General features: G+C 43.0%; 1 protein-coding gene across 12 annotated transcripts in view; it reads right to left on the bottom strand.

Annotated features, from left to right (window-relative positions):
• Positions 1 to 18,495, bottom strand: part of NHSL1 (NHS like 1) — a 182,236-nt gene that overhangs the window by 37,919 nt on the left and 125,822 nt on the right. For 10 of the 12 annotated variants that reach the window (XM_055714192.1, XM_055714185.1, XM_055714184.1 and 7 more), the window contains exon 2: positions 11,644 to 11,796. In XM_055714192.1, coding sequence (XP_055570167.1) covers positions 11,644 to 11,796 — 153 coding nt within the window. Of the gene's footprint in view, positions 1 to 11,643; positions 11,797 to 14,068; positions 14,715 to 18,495 lie in introns of those variants that run through there. The other 2 variants (XM_027800484.2, XM_027800486.2) reach the window with 2 other exon arrangements.

Below are 18,495 nucleotides of genomic sequence, written 5' to 3'. Positions count from 1 at the left end.
GCTCGACTGAGCCAAGTGCGATTCCTGCACCAGAATTTTGAGCCACAGGCACTGAATTCAGTGCTGTAGTGAATAACTCAACTTCTCCATGTAAAATCTTACGGCCTCTGTGACAGGCAGTTAGACAAGTGTATAAAAATACCTTCAAAACCACTCAGCCCAGATCTCCTCTTCATTTTATGTGAGGAACTTGCATCTGACCCAGACACTGGTAACGCACAGTAGCAACCCTCACACACGGAGGCGATTTACTGCTTTTCCAGCAACTTGAAACCATATTCTCACATGATAATTTGAGCCACAAATCACCAGAGTGAACAGAAGGCACAGCACTGACACCTCAGTAATTCGTCTGACATGGTATTACTGTGGAAAACCAGGATTAACATTTACCTTGTCTGCTTAGTCAGACTTACACACTGCACTGCTCGCGCCAGAAGGAAGGATGGGTTTGCTGAGACGGGACCGGATGCATCGGCTCTGCCTTTCCTTTAACCAACTTTGGTTACATTTTGACCTTTCTACCACTAAAACTAGCTGCAGTATCTTGAAGTTTATATGAAAGAAAATGCATCACCCTTCCAGCAGCAGAACTGGTCAGAGGGAGACGGATTCACAGTCGTTTTCAGAAATTTTCCATAAATTTATTACTATTTTTTTAATTGTAAATGAAGACTAGGTGTCATTTTTCACCTGCCAGGCTCAAAGCGCCCCATATTGACTTGGCTGCAGGGAGAAAGGCTGCAGGTGCTGGTTTTCAGGGCTGGACCCCATCTGAGCATGCGACATCTCCCCAAGATGCAGCCACAGGGCAGTGCAGAGCCACAGCTTGCTGCCGCCACCCTGGAACCAGTCCTCCGCACCTCAGGCCTGAACATGCAGCCATCACTCACTAAATTAGCCCTAATGAGATTTATTCATACAAGTAAACACTGCCCATGTGACTGTTTCAGAATCAGGCCTTGAGCACTGTAGCTGTCCACATCCACACGTATGCACTCAGACACACTCTTGCAAACGTATTAAAGAGTTTAATATTTTAAAAAATCACTTTTCTGTGTTTCTAAGTATTTATTAGTAACCAGTAAAGACACCGGTTAAAGAATTAAGCTACCACAATATTCACAAGTATAAACTTCAAAATCTGGCATCAAGGTTAGTCAAACATCTGAATAGCTCTGACTTGTTTGGCATAACTAGCCATCCCACTGGATGGGTCAAGCAATGAAAGACAGAAAGATAACATCCCAGAAACATCTGAGTTTGCCTTGTATCCAAGAACAGCACTTGGAATTTGAGATCGATCACTGCAACCCAGGCAGAAAATGCCAGTTGGACCCCCCTGGTGCATAGGAAGAAAGAGGAAAGCCAGCACACGCTTCACTTGCCTTTGCACCATCCGCTGTTGTCTACTTGTGAGCAAGAAGGGACAAGTGACAAGCTGACAGCTGCATCTGCATGCTTGAAAAATTATCTCAGCTAAAGTCAGGGTGACTTCTTGGCAGAGCCTTTCACGTTGTAACTTGTATTTTGTAGAGTGGGATTTTTTCTTTCCCCTTTTTTTCTTGGTACTAGAGAGAGACTATTAACTGCAAGAGTCAGCTAAACTGTCAACTACAGAAATAAATCTGCTGACTAGTATATTAAAACACATTTATCCATTCACTGTACCTATCACTGGAAAACTGCTCTGCTCCCTGAGGTCAGATACGGTTGGGATTTTTTTAGTCTTCAAACGTTGTAGCCAATTCCTACTTCTGTAAATACCTACAAACCATGTTCCTAAGTCAGGACTACAAACACTGTCCCACAAGTAGCTTTTCAAAATTTCACCTAAAACCAGACTGTAGTACAATATACATTTGTCTTGTAGAAGCAATTTTTTTTAAATAACCCATTACTTTATAGGTCACACTGCGCTTTAATAATCAAAGTATGTACTCTATCACTGCTTTCTGTTTTAAAAAACCCTTCTATTTCATAGCTGATAAATTACTGCATATAATTTTTATTTACTTCATGCATATTTTGAATTTGTTTTTTTCAGTTGAGCCGAGACAGCTAAGACCAACAGGTGTGGGTGTCAGAAGACCTGAATACCTGACCCGGCATTACTGCATCTGAGCAAATCACTTCAGGTTAGATCCAGTCAAGAACTTATATCTAGAGACATGACACAACCTAAATTTCATGTATGCGCCTCCTAAATTCAGAGTCCAAGTGGGTATCTATGCTCTGCCTACAGCACACGAGCACATAGTGAGGCACCTCAGGATAAAGCCAACTGAGGAAGAACCTGAGGTGCCTTACACCCTCGTCTTTGCCACACCAGTAATGACCAAAGCTGGGTCCAATGCTGCAGGCATCTCTTCTCAAGAGGGGCAGGAGAACGTAACAGGGATTTTAACATCTTTACTTTCTGAGGACGATGTGCTTTTCATCCAATAGCTGCTTAAAATAAAGTGCTGCAAGTTAAAGTATTTTTCATAGATACAAATTTAAGTTCTTTAAGGATGAGATGAGCACAGGCTAAATCTCCACCTTCGTAACAATGTGCTCTGAAGGCTAGGCAAAAAGGTTCCATCTGAAACATAACAGTCACGAGTTACACTTTGTTTGGGACCGGTGGTATTGCTACGTACCGAGACATGCTCTGAGCACATGTACCAGACTGGGACCTCTTCAAAGGGTGCAGCTGCCTCTCTGCCTGCTTGCAGCACTGTAGTAAGACACGGATAAGACCAGGGTAATTCTGGACTATGAAGTTAACCAGGGAATTTCAGGGAGGTAACTTCTCAAGATAAAGAGCTTAGTGAGGATGATTATGCCCGGGACCATAATTAAAACAAACGCCCTAGTTCAAAGGTCTCTTTGGTTAGTAAAACTAACTAAAATTACTGCCTTTTGCTCTGTGCTTTATGAGTCAGTTGCTCATATGTAAACGGGATAAGAATGCACAGTTCACTGTGTGTGGATGAAACAGGCTGTATAAAAGCTGAGCTGTATAAAGGCAATCTTGTTTTTGACAAATATCTCATGCTAAATATGACTTCAAAAAAACCAGCTCAAATTTAATCCCAACGCAGCATCTATTTTTGTCCCTGGATCTAAATATGAGGCAGACAGCTTGCCTCTACCACTTTATATTCTTCCCAAAAATTCATTCAGCTTGGATCAAATCCCATTTCCCTTAAATGTATAAATCCCCATATCATCTGCAGACCTTGACTATCACAGAAAGTGCCTCTGTATCAAAGCTTTAAAATATGTTGTAAAGCCACAGCAATGATGCACTTGTGTAACAACTGAACTGTAACCAATGCTGACTGCAAAGCAAGTTCATGAACTTCAGCTGTGATATATCCAGTGCACTGTTTTGTTCTGACTCCTAGTTTAAAGGGTCAGGAATTTCAACAGATGCAGTACCATGCCAGCCCAGCTGAAAAAACTTCTGCTCAACAGATTGATCTAGATGCCTTGGCTAATACCAGCCTTGCCAATCTAGCTACCTTCCCTATTATTCTCCTCTCTTCCCCCAAAATGTAATTTTACATCACTATTTCTAGATCTTTATTTTTAACAGTATATATAGAAAAGCATGAAGCAAGCCTGGAGACAGTGAACACTGGTACCCAACACTTCTTCCACAAGCAAGTGCCATATGAAAGTGGCAAGTTTTTAACCCACCAGGAAAACTGAATTATTTACTGCAAGGCCTTCTTATTTGGTGAGTAACAAGAAAGGTCTGCGAGACTTTTGCAAGAGACTTATGCGTGCTTCCTCTTCTGAAAAAGCAGCCAAGCACAGCTACACAGGTAGCTTTTAATGACAGATGCTGTGTGAATTTTCCCAGAAACAAAGGTGTCTTGGGCTCCATGGGATGAAGGTAATGCTAACTGTGGGCTGTTGGACTCTGTGATGGGAAAAGTCTGTTGAATGAATACTTCAAAGAAGTCCTACTGAAAGCCACCAAATGTATTTGTTAGGTCTATGCCCTCCAACACGCAAGTGTTTGCTCTCTTGTTGGGAAGGGTGTCCTCATGTGGTTTACTGGATGCCCAGCCAGGCTGGGAAGCTCACGCTTCCAGACCAGCTTCTCCAAGCTGCTTCAGGGCTCAGCTATGCAGGTACTTGATGCAGCGCAAGTATGGAGCGTGAAATGCAACACTAACGCAAAGCAAGTATGCAGTTACACTTTTCCAAGGGTCCAAATCAGATGCAAGTCTTTAAGAAGGATCCAAACTAAAAGGAACTCTACAATGTGAAAATACCTTTAACAGGGTTAAGTCAATATAAACATGCTGATCCTTTCTTTCTCTTCTTGAAGCTTTTAACAACATGTAATCCCACCCTCAATTTCCCAGGTAATCTGCATGATTTAGCCATACAAAAAACCTTTCTAATGGCACCAAAATGCAACAGCCATGACAAATTATATTTGTTAACAAGCTGTCACTAGGGAGTGCTCAAAGTAATTAACACCATTTGTCTTGAGTTAATTTACATTTCTGCAAGTGTGTTACACGACTACATTTAGTGGTGACAAGATGTCTTAGGTTTACCGGTTTATTTGCTTCCTTTTGCATGTTTGATGCTGGCATTAAAATCATTCTCCCTGCTTCCCCACTTTTTCTATAGCATTTTTATGATATTTAGACAACTGAACACAGCTAATATAAAAATATGAAGGGAGTTTTTATTGCTTTTTTTCTCCTAGGACACCTCATGTTAAAGCTATCTAAAATGCTGCAAACAAGCATGTGTAACACCCTAATCTAAGAGAGGAAGGAGGAAGAAAAGCAAAAAGGGAAATAACTGAACGTCTGACATTCCTTGTGATGGAAGTTGCTGTACCTAGCATTGAAACAACTACACCACAGATGGTAACAGTTTAAATTTCTTTTCTCCACTAAAGGCACAGATCTGAAATAGGGTGAGGTTTGATAATCTGTCAGCTAGATCTTCCTACTGATTCTGACTTGTATCATAAAACACTAAGAAAACACACTAATCTGGTTTAAGAAAAAAAATATCATTAGTATTATTTTGAACCAAATTTTTGCCTTCCTTTAACCCTTTCACTTACCACAGATATCAGTGTAATCAATCTACATATAACCACCCTGTATGTTTTTACACTAAGCACTGCTCTACGTAACTAAACCTAAAAATAGGGAATCTAAATGCTTCCAAGTAACACAATTTTTCAGCACAAGAGCAGCTTTCAAACATGTGCAGTGCAGACTCCCGGTCAAATTCTGTTTAGTTTCATTTGAATATTTGCTTTTTAAAATTCCTTATTAGAAAAGGCAGTTGGAGTACAGGAACTTGGCCAAAACCACCAACAGATGTACTGTGAATTAAATCACAAGCAGTAAAAAGGGCAGGATACATGGGCAGAGTCTCTAGTACTAACTTGACTACTAAAACTAAAATAATGAGAAATGAGTTGATTTCTATTTTTTGATTTTACAGCTCCAAGACCTTTCCAGAACATATGGTCTGCCCCTAGACGTTAATGGTCTTCTACTTCATTAAAGTTTCCAGTTGGTAGGAAGCTCACATCTTGACATCTCTCTGAACCTGAACCAGACCTGTTGTTAACATGAAGTGGTTCTCCCCCTATTTTGCAACTCTTTAATGAAACATAAGATTATTTTAAGTCCATAATCTTCTCAGCAGGATTATTGACTAGTAGGGCTGACCCTAATATTGCTCATCCGAACAGTGATCTGGCAGATGCACTGCGAAAACAAAGGCTAAACACATACCTGTCTGGAGGGTCTTACAGCAAGACATAATAGAGGCTTTATGAGTAACTACTTAAATCCGGTTTTATTTGACAATGCTAACCAGATGTCTTCTGGAAAACAAATCAAGTGTTTCAATCACTGCTGCTTAAATACATTCCTTGAATTTGGCCAACAAAGCTAAACAGAAGCTACAGTCAGCCAAATCCAGCTCTTCTGAAGATGAGATAATAAATGAATCATCGCAGACACTGGAACAACGAGCCCCATATTATGCACATAGCTTGAATCAACAGCCCTGGGGGGGCGGGAAAGGCACAAAGTACAGCAGTTGTGCAGGAAGTCTCTGCAGCTTTAGTCTGAAAAGGAGTATGAGAGTCAGCATATGGACTGTCCCCACTATTTACAGCTACACCTCCCTCAGTACTTACCTGACACCTTGTTAACCACCGGAAAGGACAGCCAGCCCAGGCAGTACTCAGTAGTGTGTGACAAGACATTGCCTCTCACCTTCAACTTTGTGCAGAGTGTCCACAGACCCTTCAGGAGCTGGCTATCTCCTGACAGCCTAATATAATTTCAGTCTTGCTGTATTTGCCCTTTAACATTAACACGGTTATTTCATCCCTTCCCATCTTGCTTGCTGTTTCCCAGCTCTTGGACAAGTGACAACTCGCAACAGTGAAGCCTGTCCTCCCCCATTTTCTTTTTTCTTTTTTTACATCAAAAGTGCTCTGCAGTGCTAATTGCAGGAACTGGAAGGTAACTGCCCCTTGGAAATCTGGCTATACATGCCCTGCTCTGGTCCCCATCACTGTAACTGACTTACACCCACATTTGAGGGAGAACATATAAAAATAAAACATTTTTTCCTCTTCCTTCACTTCTTCATAGCTCGCAAGACTATCCAAGGCCAGTGCATTCCAGATTACTTTAGGCTTTCCTTTTAGGACACTGGACCTACTACACCTGTGAACACTCCGCTAATGCTGCAAACCCATTCAGAAGGTAGACAGGCACACTTGGGACACACTCCAACCAGCTAAGCAAAGCAACACCTACAACAGTGCTGTGTCTCCTCCCCACCTTCACGCTTCATGCCTTATTGCTTGTCATTTTTAGATTATAGTACAGCTAGCAAAATGAGTCTCAAGTTACTTTTCTTACTAAATATTTGCATCATTGCTATATACTACTGCTGTGGTATCTGTGCTCCCAGCTGAAGACCACTGTAGTCGGGGGATTTCTTCAGACAATGGTCCTTTAAACACAACCGTGCTGCAGAGCAACAAGCTAGATCTGTCAGTGCACCAGGTCAGGGACAGGGCTGTGTTACGGTGCTACCCTCTGCACTCTGGGTGAACACTCACTCAACCTCTTGGCATCATGGAGCAAAAAGCAGTACGGAACACTGCAGTATGCGGCACTTGCTCCTTTAGCACAAATAATGGTCTGCCTTAAAAAGAAAAAGAACCAGCGCCATGCTGAACTACATTAAACTCGTAGCTTTGCTACTGTCCAGACCAGACTCTCAGAGCTGGTCCAGCCACTCAGTAGACCCTGGCAACATGAGACTAAACAAGTCAAACAGTCCCTCAGCCTTAGAGCAGAGCACACAGTGCAAGGGAGTAGGACTGATCTGAGGATCCTGATTCCATGCACAGCCTCAACTCTTCCTTCTCATCTGTCTTCTTCATCACCTATTTTCACAACTCCATAGAAGGCAACAGTCACACAAGACTCCTCAAGGATGTTTCGTTTCTATCTGAATGTCTGTATGCCTGGAAACACCTTCCATAAAGTGACCATGAAAATATGAGGAGGAGGCCACTTGAGACAGGCTCTCAGCAAAGGCCAGTTTGAGCAGCTTGCCCTCAGGGTAAGGAAACAGGTGCCTTGGATGGCACATGTTACCCCATCTGCCCCACCAGGCACTCCAAGGTGCTCCACCTGGCTCCTTCCCCAAGGAAAAAGAGAGCCTGTTTTACCCAATGCAATCAAAACCTTAAAAAAAAAAGGGGGGGGGGGGGGATATCTTTTATAATTAAGTTACATAAAGCCAATTCAGCGGATGTGGCCAATATTTGGGTATCAGGATTAAGGTACTTGGCTTCTCATAGTACACAACCCCTGGATTTGATGGAAAGCAGCCGTAACACCCACGGTTTGCCTGGCTAAAAGCTGTATTTGAAGCAGCAGATGTTGATGGTAATGGCATAATGTTAGAAGATACGTCTGTGGAGCTAATAAAAAAAGCTTAATCCCACCTTAAAGGAATCAAAGATTAGATTAAAATGTAAGTGCATCACAAACTCCAGCTTCTAGATGCTTCATTTTCTAATTCAGATTGCTGGACAATACTGCTTTTTAGAACTTCATGTGGCAGCTGAGCACTTGAACACCTAAAGAAGGATAAATAGCTTTACCTCTGTTATGAACAAATTTGAATGCAAGATCTTACCATTTATACCTGAAAGTAGCTTCATAATGGAAAAGCACAGTACTTCCCCTTGATTTCAAATGGGTAAAAGGCTAGTTCATAGGTAAAAAAACCTTCAAAAAATCTTCCCATGCAACACTTACCATCACATGCTGCATCTACTTCCACAATGTGATAAGCAGAGGACATTTTAATATATAATATACAAAGTTAAAAAAAGTAATGAAAAAATCTCTTATTCCTCCAAACACAACACTGCTTCTAGTCAAGGTATGCAGAGATCACAATACTTGATTTCTCTCAAGACAGGTTAGATATTTTCACTAGATTTTTTTAGCTAGAACCATGCGTCAAAAATTTGCTGCTAAAATTGTACCAGAATAAATAGGTTTGGCCTTGCATTGTCTTAAAAGCTAGCCAGCATTTCATCTGTTTAGTATTAGATGGGTGAAAACTCCTTGATAGAAAGGAGTATCTTACTTGAATATATAAAATCTTTCAAAATAATTCAATATCTTTACAGGTGGTCTCTATGACTGTTGTGCTCTACACGTGAATTACTATTTGTCACCTAAGTTTTATACTTACTTTTCCATTCACTGAGGGCGCAACGAATGCAGTAACAAATTAATAGTCTGCAATCAAGTTGCTATGTACCAGCAATTTCATATCTCATAAGCTGAACAAGAACAGGACTGGAAAACTTACAGATGTATTTTAATGCTCTGAACTATAGCTACTAGTTTAGCCCTGACCACATTATGAGGTTTGAGGGGACCACGAGAGGTTCTCTTTCCCTTCCCAACTTCCTCTAAAGGTAGAATTAAACATACAAAAACAATTTATAGGTGCTGTTTCTCTCACCTATTCTTAAAATGATTTCATAGCCCCAAAAATGTATTTCAGTGCTTCAGTATCTTTACTGCAAGGAAGTTTCCCCTATTACCAAACATAAGTATTTCTCCACTGCTATACATGTCCACTACTTCATCTCCAACTTACCACAAAGAAAAAAATAATTTTGCTTTTGTTCTACTCCTTTCCAGTTTGTGCAAACACTTTCTGGAGAACAGGGGGATTCACACCACTGTTTCCTGCACAGAGTACAGCACACCTTGTCATCCAACACTATTCATTCCCCACCATCCATGCAGCAGGTTGCGTCCCATACAGACGTTCTCCTGCCCCATGCTTTACCTCAACCAATGAATGTGAAATACCAAAAAGATGTCAAAATGCAAGCTTCATCATGAGGCCAAGAAATGCAGAATTAAAGAATGATAGCCCAGTGGTGCTTCTTATGAGACTACTTTTCTTCAAGGTCTTCTGTGCTGTAATCACATAGCACTGTTTTTACTTCCTACCTGTTAAGAAGCTTTGGGAAACGTGTCTTTTCCAAAGCAATGGGTGGAAAAGCCATTCAGCAGCTGTCACAAATATGTCACAATTACAACAGCACTTGTCCACTAAATGAAACTCAGTGTTAGCTACAGAACTGTTAACCCAATCCTCCAAATGTCCACTGGCATCTTCCTGATTTCACAGCGCTTGTGAAGCCGCAGCAGAGTAAAACAGATAAATCTTCAGTCAGTGCCTCTCTAACTACTCAAAGCCCCTACAGGCAAGAATGAAATTACTGAAAATGGTGTTACATTCATGCTGTAGCTACTCAGGACAGCTACAGGCCAGAGCAAGGAGTTACTTTAAAACTACTCTTAAAGAGAATAAACATGGCCCAGGGAAAGAGGCTGTGGTAAAATAAGTAAATAAATAAACAGCAGAGTTTTGTTAACTATGTCAGCAGCTTGAGGTCTGGTGAAGGCATTACAGTTCCTTCTCTCTCTCAGTTACCACCCTGAAAGCATGAAACTGAAATTCACTTCACTACCAAGCAGTCCTACATCATGTGCACAAGCCAGTTTATTTAATACAAATGGTTAACTGGTAATTTGTATTAGTACTGAATAGCTTTTGTTTTGTAAAGAGCAGCAGCTCTAGAGAAAAATCCCAGCAGACCAAAATGACTTCAGATGTGTAATCTGGAGGAAGTTTCACACAAATGTATCAGATATAAATTCACTAATACAGAAGATGAAACTGCAGTAGATACATTTATGATAGAACACAAGAAAATCAGAGCAGCATTTTAGCCTATGCAGTTTTTTATAATAGTCTCAGAGAACAGAAAAATAGAATGAGTAAAAGTTTATGAAAAGCTAACCAAAAGCAGTATTCTTTTTAATCTAAAGCACGCAAATATTTTTCTTTTGTAATGAACTGGGAAGTGTAGCTGCAAAGGAACAGTAAACATTTCAAGGCTAAAGGGCTGCACAAATGTATTATCCAGTAGAAAGTATAGGGGACACACAGGCTATCTGCTGAGCCATGCATGTGCTTTAATAACACTGGCTGTCAAGACTCCCCTATTAAATCATAACAAAAAGCACCTAGTAAGAGACAGTGAAAATCAATTATCTGCAGAAATGTCAAGAGAAATAAAACACGGCAGCCAAACACTTATCTATTCAGGCATACAAAATGAAGTTTTCTGCACATTTAAAAAGAAGAAATGTCATGTTAAACAAACAAAAATTTCAGTGTTCTTTTAAATCAGGTTAACTCTGCCAGGTATCAAGTACCTGTGGTTCCTGCTGAAACAAAGAGACTTGAAACGAGTTGGTTCTTTGCAGGGTAACCCTCTTTGTTAAATAGCTGATGTAAAGAAAAATCTAAGTTAACCATTTCCTGAACACAGAAGTTAAGCTGTAATTTTAAACTTCTGGCTCAGGGAGAGATGTTCTGCAGTCCTCCCCTCTGGCTGCCTGTCTCTGACCTCATGGCTGCACTAACAGAACACACTGCCTCCCATGCCAGACCATACGGGTACAGCCAATGAAGGTACTAAGGGTAAAAAAGGTCCTTAAAAATATGCTACACCCTTCTGAAGAAAGCACTTCCATTACTGAAAGGGCCCCTGTGACTGCCCTGTTCCCTGTTTCCCATCTCTGCTCTCAGTGCCTTTTCTGATCTCTCACAATTAGCCACATCCCTGCAAATGACCCTGTACAGCAACAACAGACATCACCAAATAAAACACCTCTGATGTGGTACTTGCACTAAAGTGTACATGGAGTAACTCAGGACTTACTGAAATTGAAGGTACCATTATGGAAACATTCCAAAGACTAAATGGAAATGGCCAAAACACACAAGGTTTTCCCCTTTCCCATTCTAGAGTGCTCTGCCAGGTAACACATTTCCTTGTCTCCTGATAGCAAAAGCATTTCTGCCCTATCCCTACGTTTGAGGGGGTAAATACCACTGATGTTCCTGATGTGCTGCAGGCAGAAAAACAAATAAACTTCCTCCAAAGCCTGCAATTTGAATATGTTTGCAAAGACTGTGGCAAAAACTACTGTCCCAGACACATTTGTGTCAGCAGCAGGATCTTACCTCTCAGTACTGACTTGAGGTTCAGCTTGGCTTGTCGGTGCAGGTCCTCCACACAAGGTGGTCTAGAAGACGGCAGGAAGACATTTTCCTGCTGGTGCCATGGAGCAGTGTAGTGCACAGTCCATCTACTCTCTTCATCGAGGTTGGAAACAGCTGCAGCAAAACAACAGTAAGAAAATTAAATGTTACTCTAGATAGCTGTGTCATGAAACTCCACACACAAGTTTGATGTGCACCATCTTAAAAAAGATTGCTTGCCACTGTAGTTCCATCAAAACACTCCCTAGAACCTCACTTCCATGACAGTTAAAAACCCTTCTCTTATTTATAATCTAAATTTGTTATGTAGGAAACACCTTTCCCTCTTCCCATGTTTATACTTGCTGTTGTATTTACTCTGAACTTGCAACTCTTGTTTTCCCTCCTCTAGCTCCCAAGTCTTCACGAACAAGATAAATGTCCTGTCCCCTGATCCTGCCAGGTGCTGTGCATTGCAGGATAGTTCCCTTTTGCTCAGAGGTGACCCTGGGAATATGACAGTCGCCATGAGAGATTACAACAGGTTCATTTGTGTCAGGAAATAACCTTCTCTGACCTCACGCTCACTCAAACCAGGAACAAAGATTCCAGTGAAGCTGACAAATTAACTACTTTCCATTACTCTGAGTGGAAAGACTATTTGGACAACAGCAATTCTGTGGGCAAGCAGTGCTCAGTGCACAACAGTACTGAAGAGGGACTGCTCTGGCCACCTCTTCTCAGCCAATACACACGTGAAAATAAAATACAGACCTTGCTCAAGTTCAAAGTTCCTACAGACAATCTACTAATGAATCAGCCAAAGCACATATTGCTAAGATTCATTTATCCTTTATGCTTCCCAGGAGACAGCCATTACCTTTTGTTTAAAGTTCATCATCAATAAAAACTTCTGCAGTTGAATGGCATTATCCCTCCACCCTGTAAACAGGAAAAGGGCAGTTGGGGGTCATATGTTGTGATCCCCCAGGAACCCTTTGGCCTCTAGCCAGCGTGCTGCACATCCTCGGTTTTAGCTCTCCAAAGCAGAAAAAGGCACTGCAGCTGTGCTGCCTCCTAAGCACCTGCCCGCCAGCTCTGCACCTTCCCTGTGCTTTCCTTGCTGCCTGGGCACTGCTTGCTGCTGCGCTGCCTGTAGCATCACTTCGTGAAGCTTGTCTGATGCCTCTGTGATAGCAGAAGAGGTGTGTAAACTGAGAAGCAAAATGAAGGCAACAGCCTCCTGTCATCTGAAAAATGACTTTCCCTAACACCACTGTGCATCTGCCAGAATCACTTCAGATGGAAGTAATCGGTACTCGTTAAAGAAAATAAGCTATGCCCTTTCATTTCAAAACCTGTCTACAGCCTAATGCTCAATGCCTGTTTTGCCCCTAAAAAACTTGGGGCGGGGGGTTCTTAACTCCCTTTCTTCAATTTTTTTAGATTAGTATCAGACCTCGAAAAAGGGTTTTGAAGACTTTTGACTGGTCTCTTCATCTCTGAGGTGCCTTGGTCCTGCATCCTCTCCTCTCTTTTAGGCATACTGGCTGACAGAGTCTGTGCCTGCGCTTCTCATCCTTGCTAACCAGAGGTCAAACCTAAATCATGACAAACTGACAAGTCACCACCTACCTGGTCACAACATCAATCACTCCAGTATTACATAAAAAGTGACAGGTATGGTCAATGACCTGCCTGAAAAGCACCCCTCGCCATTCCCTAGCTGAGTAGGGGGTGGGGGAGGAAGAGGGCAACACCAGCTGCCAAGCCCCCTGTCCACTGTAGTCCCAAAATACCAAAATTAAAGTTTCCTGCTCAGAGCAATGATCATCAAAACTAGTCGACACACATTTCCCAAGTACTCTCTCTAGTGCAACTTGTCTATCTTAATGAATTAAATGAAGAGTCGGGATTTTAAAAGCCATTCTGAAACTACGGCATCTTTAAAAAACAACACTTGGCTCAGAACAAGCTTTATATAGATATATCTGAGATACAAGCCCACAGCTACCCATGCACTTGCTGAGCAGCTGCAGCAGCAGGGACAGAAACCGGACCGGGCTGGGAGGGTGCCCCAGCACCCAGCGGGACAACTGTGCTGGGCAGCAGGTGACACCAGCACCCTCTGCCTTGTCACCGGACTGCTCGCTTCACACAGGGAAGTCTGGCTCCTTCAAAACCACTGCGAGGAAGGACTTCAAAAGCAACCCAGTATCCCAAAGCAGAGGTCCAAAAGCACCTCACAAGGCTGCCTCTGCACACTACAACATATTGAGTGGCTAAGAGAGTGAGATAAACTTCGGACGAGGCTTCAGGAAAGCAGGAGCAAAGCCGAAGGGAATCACACTTTCCTGCAGGACTGGGTTGCCTCCCGGAAGATCAGCGAGCACGCACAACTACTTACTCTTTCTCTTGAAAAGTTTCATGAGAGATTTAAGCTTTGTGTTGATGAAAACCACCATTTTCAAGGTGCTGAACTGCGATCCTGGAGTTCAGATCCCATAGAAAGGAGGAGCTGCGGGAAGGTGACTGTTTTCCAGACTTATCCTGTTCCAACTCCGCACACCAAACCTCTCTTCTTCAGGCTTCTTTCTCCCCTCCTCCTTTCTTTCCTGAAACCACTTTATATCTGTCTAATCTTCCTGATGCACGAGATCATTTACAGTTCTTTAGCCTGAATTTCCCCTCCTCACAGGCAACCTTGTGGGCTGAAAACAGCCAGCTTCAACATGCAAAACAGGAGGAGATGGGGGGGGGGGGGGGGAAGTTAATTGTTATGCACGTTTGCACGGGAACAAAAATCGAGCTTTCTTGCTAGCCATGCATATTTCCTCCGTTGTGCTCCGCATCCTTTCCACCGCCCTCCAAGGCTGGCTCCTCCGGGAAGCCCGGCTCCTGCGGGCGGCGCGGGGTGCAGGTGCCGCCCGCCCCCCGCCGCGCCGCCGCCGAGCAGGGGGCGATGCCCGCACCTTCCCCCGCCCTCCGGCCACAGCCGCTGCCCTCCAGCCTCCTTCCAGTTGCAAATGAGAGTTGCATTTTCGTGCAAATCAGGATGCCCTGCTTTCCCAGCGCTCCCATCCTTCCCCCTCTTCTCTCCTCCCGCCCCCCGCCCCCCCTTTTTTTTTATTTTTACCCTCTCGCTCCCACTTTATTAAGGGCCAAAAGAGCCGCGCTGTGAACGCGCAGCCGCGGCCCTGCAGCGCCTCGCCTCCCAGCCCCACTGCTCCCCACTGCCTGTGACATCGGACCACTAATTTTACATATTGAATTTAATTCAGTAATACTCCTAATTTATTCTTGTTAGCGTCATCTCAGACCAGATACATGGAAAACAAAATCGAGTTATTTCTGGCTAATAGAGAACCTGTTACTCATCAAATGAAACATGTGCACTGAGATGAAATAGCCCAGCTTTCTGAGATGCACATTATATCCTCACGTCTTTAAAAAAAAAAAAATAATACTGTACAGAGGTCCACAGTCATCCTTCCTAGGAATGCACGGCAGTTTTGCAGGAGTTAAAGAGAAAACGCTAAGCACCAAATGAATGTGCTCCCTAGGGCATGCCCTTTGCACGATGTTCAGGCTCAAGAAGCAAGCCCTCCCTCACAAAGCAGGCTTAGGAAGCCCCCTCGGGTTAACAATGAGAAGGATTTTTTTTCCTCAGGAAAAAGAAAAATGCCAGCAGCAGGGGGCTTAGACTGACCCCAAAGCTGCAGCAGGATCCGGCCCCTGTTGTGCAGCACGTAAAGAAGCACATGCTCCACGGAACTTCACTCCCAGTTTCACCGGCTGAGACTCAGCACTGTGTAGAACAGACAGTAAACAATGCTTCCCCATCATTGTCTGAACACATACTATTATCAGTATTTTATCAGTAATCCAGAGATTTTACAATTGCAAAGTGGGGTTGACATAAAAAATGCCATTAGCATCAGGTCTCTCCAGCAGCTGCTGGTCCAAGAGACATTTTGCCTGGCTCACTTCTGTCAAAGGGACCAAAGATCACGGGTGCCATGGCAGCAACGGTGGGGAAGGCACCTCTGCTTTTGCATTGATTCCCATCAAGCACAGTATCAGAGTTTGATGCCAGGGGGTAATTTTTTGTGTAACAAGATAATTATTTAGTGTTGTTTTTTTTTTAAAAAAAAATCACATACACGGTAATACACCTGTTAGGAATTTGCCATTACCCATACATTATTAAAACCCCTTTAAACGCACACTTGCTGGACACACTCTGAAGGCAAATGCAAAATGACTACATTTCTACCTCCAGGAGCATTGCCATTCGAGAGCCAACCCACAAAGTTTTTAGTATGGTGTTGATCTTTTTTAGGATGTAGAAAGTGGCTTTGTAAGTGGAAAGAGGAGCTACCATGTATTTGCACAGGGGAAGGTGCAGTTTCAGGCTAGTATATGAGGAGGACTGGGCTACTGGAAGTGAGACAGACTCTCACCCAGGTCTTCACAGCACCTCAGAAAGGCTTGCAAGCCCTGGGATGCAAGACTTTGTTCCCTTTTCATGGACAACCTCCTTGTATCAACGTGATCCCGGGTACTCTGGACGGCTCAGACAGCCAGCCCTTCCCCCTTTCACCAAGGTCTGCAATGTGTGCCAAGGGCAGTGCTGCTCTTTGTTACTGGATCCTCAATCCACCCTGCAGCATTTCTCCTGCCTGAGAACAAGCACTTGATTGCTGTCCTCTAGCCCTGATCTCCAGTATGGAGGCAGCTATTCAAATCCAGTAACAAACAATGCAGAAGATGGTATCTGCCTTTCATCCTCCCTGCTCTTTGCTTCCACCTTCCCTCAGGTCATGCTCATAAAGAGATCAAACATCAGAAGTGGCTCTCAGGGGATACCCCAAAGGAAACACTACTTCGGTATTTGTATCTGTGGATCTAGTGCGATGCAATGACCAAAGCCTCTTCCTCACTTGAACCAAACCCATTGGCTTCCATGAAATTCAGCACATTGCCTCAATCCATTTAAAAATGCTCTTCCTGTCACTGCAGTTGGCTTCTAATGGCAGTTCTCTCAGAGTTGGAAACACGCTTTTCTTCACCCTGCCTCTCTACCATTGAGAAAAGGAAAAGACAGGGCAGTTTGAGAAAATTTATACTGTAGTCACTATGCAAACAGATAAAGGACTTCAGCCTCCGACATTGCCAATGCAGCAGACAAAACCACAAAACCCCCCCTCCACCAAACAACAAAAAAACCCCTCACCTAACATTACCTTGATAGAAAAAAAATTAAAAGTTTGTTAAAGCTGGATAAACCCTGCATGAACAGTAGGTTTGCACACACCATGGTATCAGTTCTGTAAAAGCAAATGACTCAAGAGACAGGTAGCAGACTGAGAAGACCTTGCTCTGTGGCACACTTCCTACTTCACCTTGGGCAAGTTAATATTAACCCACCGCCTCAGTTTCCGCATCCTTACAAGCAGAGATCACACTCACTTCCCACCACACAAGGATACTATCACAAGAAATGCAGGAAATATAGCAAAGATTTTCAGCAAACACTGATTCTCACTTCTTACCGAAAAGGTTACCTTAGATTACAAAGTTCAGCCCAGAAGAAACTCCTCCATTACTAACAAGTCAGAGATTGAAGCAAAGAAAATGAGAGGTCCAAGACACAGTGCCAAACAGCATGTTCAAAATCACAGATGTATAACACTCATTCACAAAACTGTGTCTTTTTTTAGTTCACATTATAACGATTTTTAATCCCTGAGTGGTTAAACTGATTTTAATTTCTAGAAGAGGCCATGTACATCCAGAAGAGAAGCAAATGTGAGCGGCTGCTTGTGCACGGTGTGCCTGAAGCGCTGCAGCCGCTCCTTCACTCCTCTCTGCCTTCTCCCCTATTTGGAGGGGCTTTCCAGCTGACCTGCTCTGCGACCGCCATCTGGGACAACCACCCCTCCACATTCACAGCAACATAAAACATCAGTGCCTGTGAAACAATCTGGAAATATCTGGCTTCCACGAAAGTATTTCAAGCCAGCCCCTGGGGGAGGGGAGCTCTCCTGTCCAGCCCCCATTCACAACCAGTGCCCTGAACCTTGCACCAGCGCACAAGATCTGTCGAAGAAGTTGAAGCTTTATGAAAACACAAATGCTGAGAAGGGATGTTCTTGGGTTGTTTGTAACCACAGCTGGAGCAGCAGCCCCAGTGGCAGCTGTCTGTCAGGGCACTAACAAATCTGTGAGAATCAACTGTTCTCCTTCCTACTGCCACTCATTAACCTATACACACATGTGCAGCACAAAATTTAGAAAGTACTTAGTTAAGAAAAAAAAAATATCACGGAAAAGAATAAAGGAACCAATTCCTGCTCCCTCACACAAATCAAGACAAATTTTACCACTTATTTTCATGGAGAGGCAAACCCAGCGCACATACCAAGTTCATGAAAGAACAATGCATTGAACTACTAACATGTAATATCATCTCAAAACCCAAAGTTTAAGTTGTAAGCCTTAGCAACTTTATTCACACAATGGAAAAATCCTTCATTAAACAACTGTACAGCACTGAAGGTGTTTTAAGAGGAAAGGAAAAGTAAAACCATACAACTGAGCTGTGAACTGCTCTGTAAGAGCTCTTCCAATGAAAGTGTGTTCAATAAGCAAAAGGGAAAGCAGAAACATTGGCCAGCAGATGTAGCCAAAACAATTAAATCAATGCCTTTGCTTTTTATGGGCACGTCAATCACTCGCTCGAAGTAAGTTTCCACTGTGCCACCCTCCAACAGCTTGCATGGGGATGCGTGGGAAAGAAGCTGTTGGAGGGCAGTGGTTTCCAGCATGCCT

This window comes from Falco cherrug, chromosome 6, assembly GCF_023634085.1.
Source record: "Falco cherrug isolate bFalChe1 chromosome 6, bFalChe1.pri, whole genome shotgun sequence".
Taxonomy (NCBI): domain Eukaryota; kingdom Metazoa; phylum Chordata; class Aves; order Falconiformes; family Falconidae; genus Falco; species Falco cherrug.
This window is presented reverse-complemented; position numbering and strand designations above follow the sequence as displayed.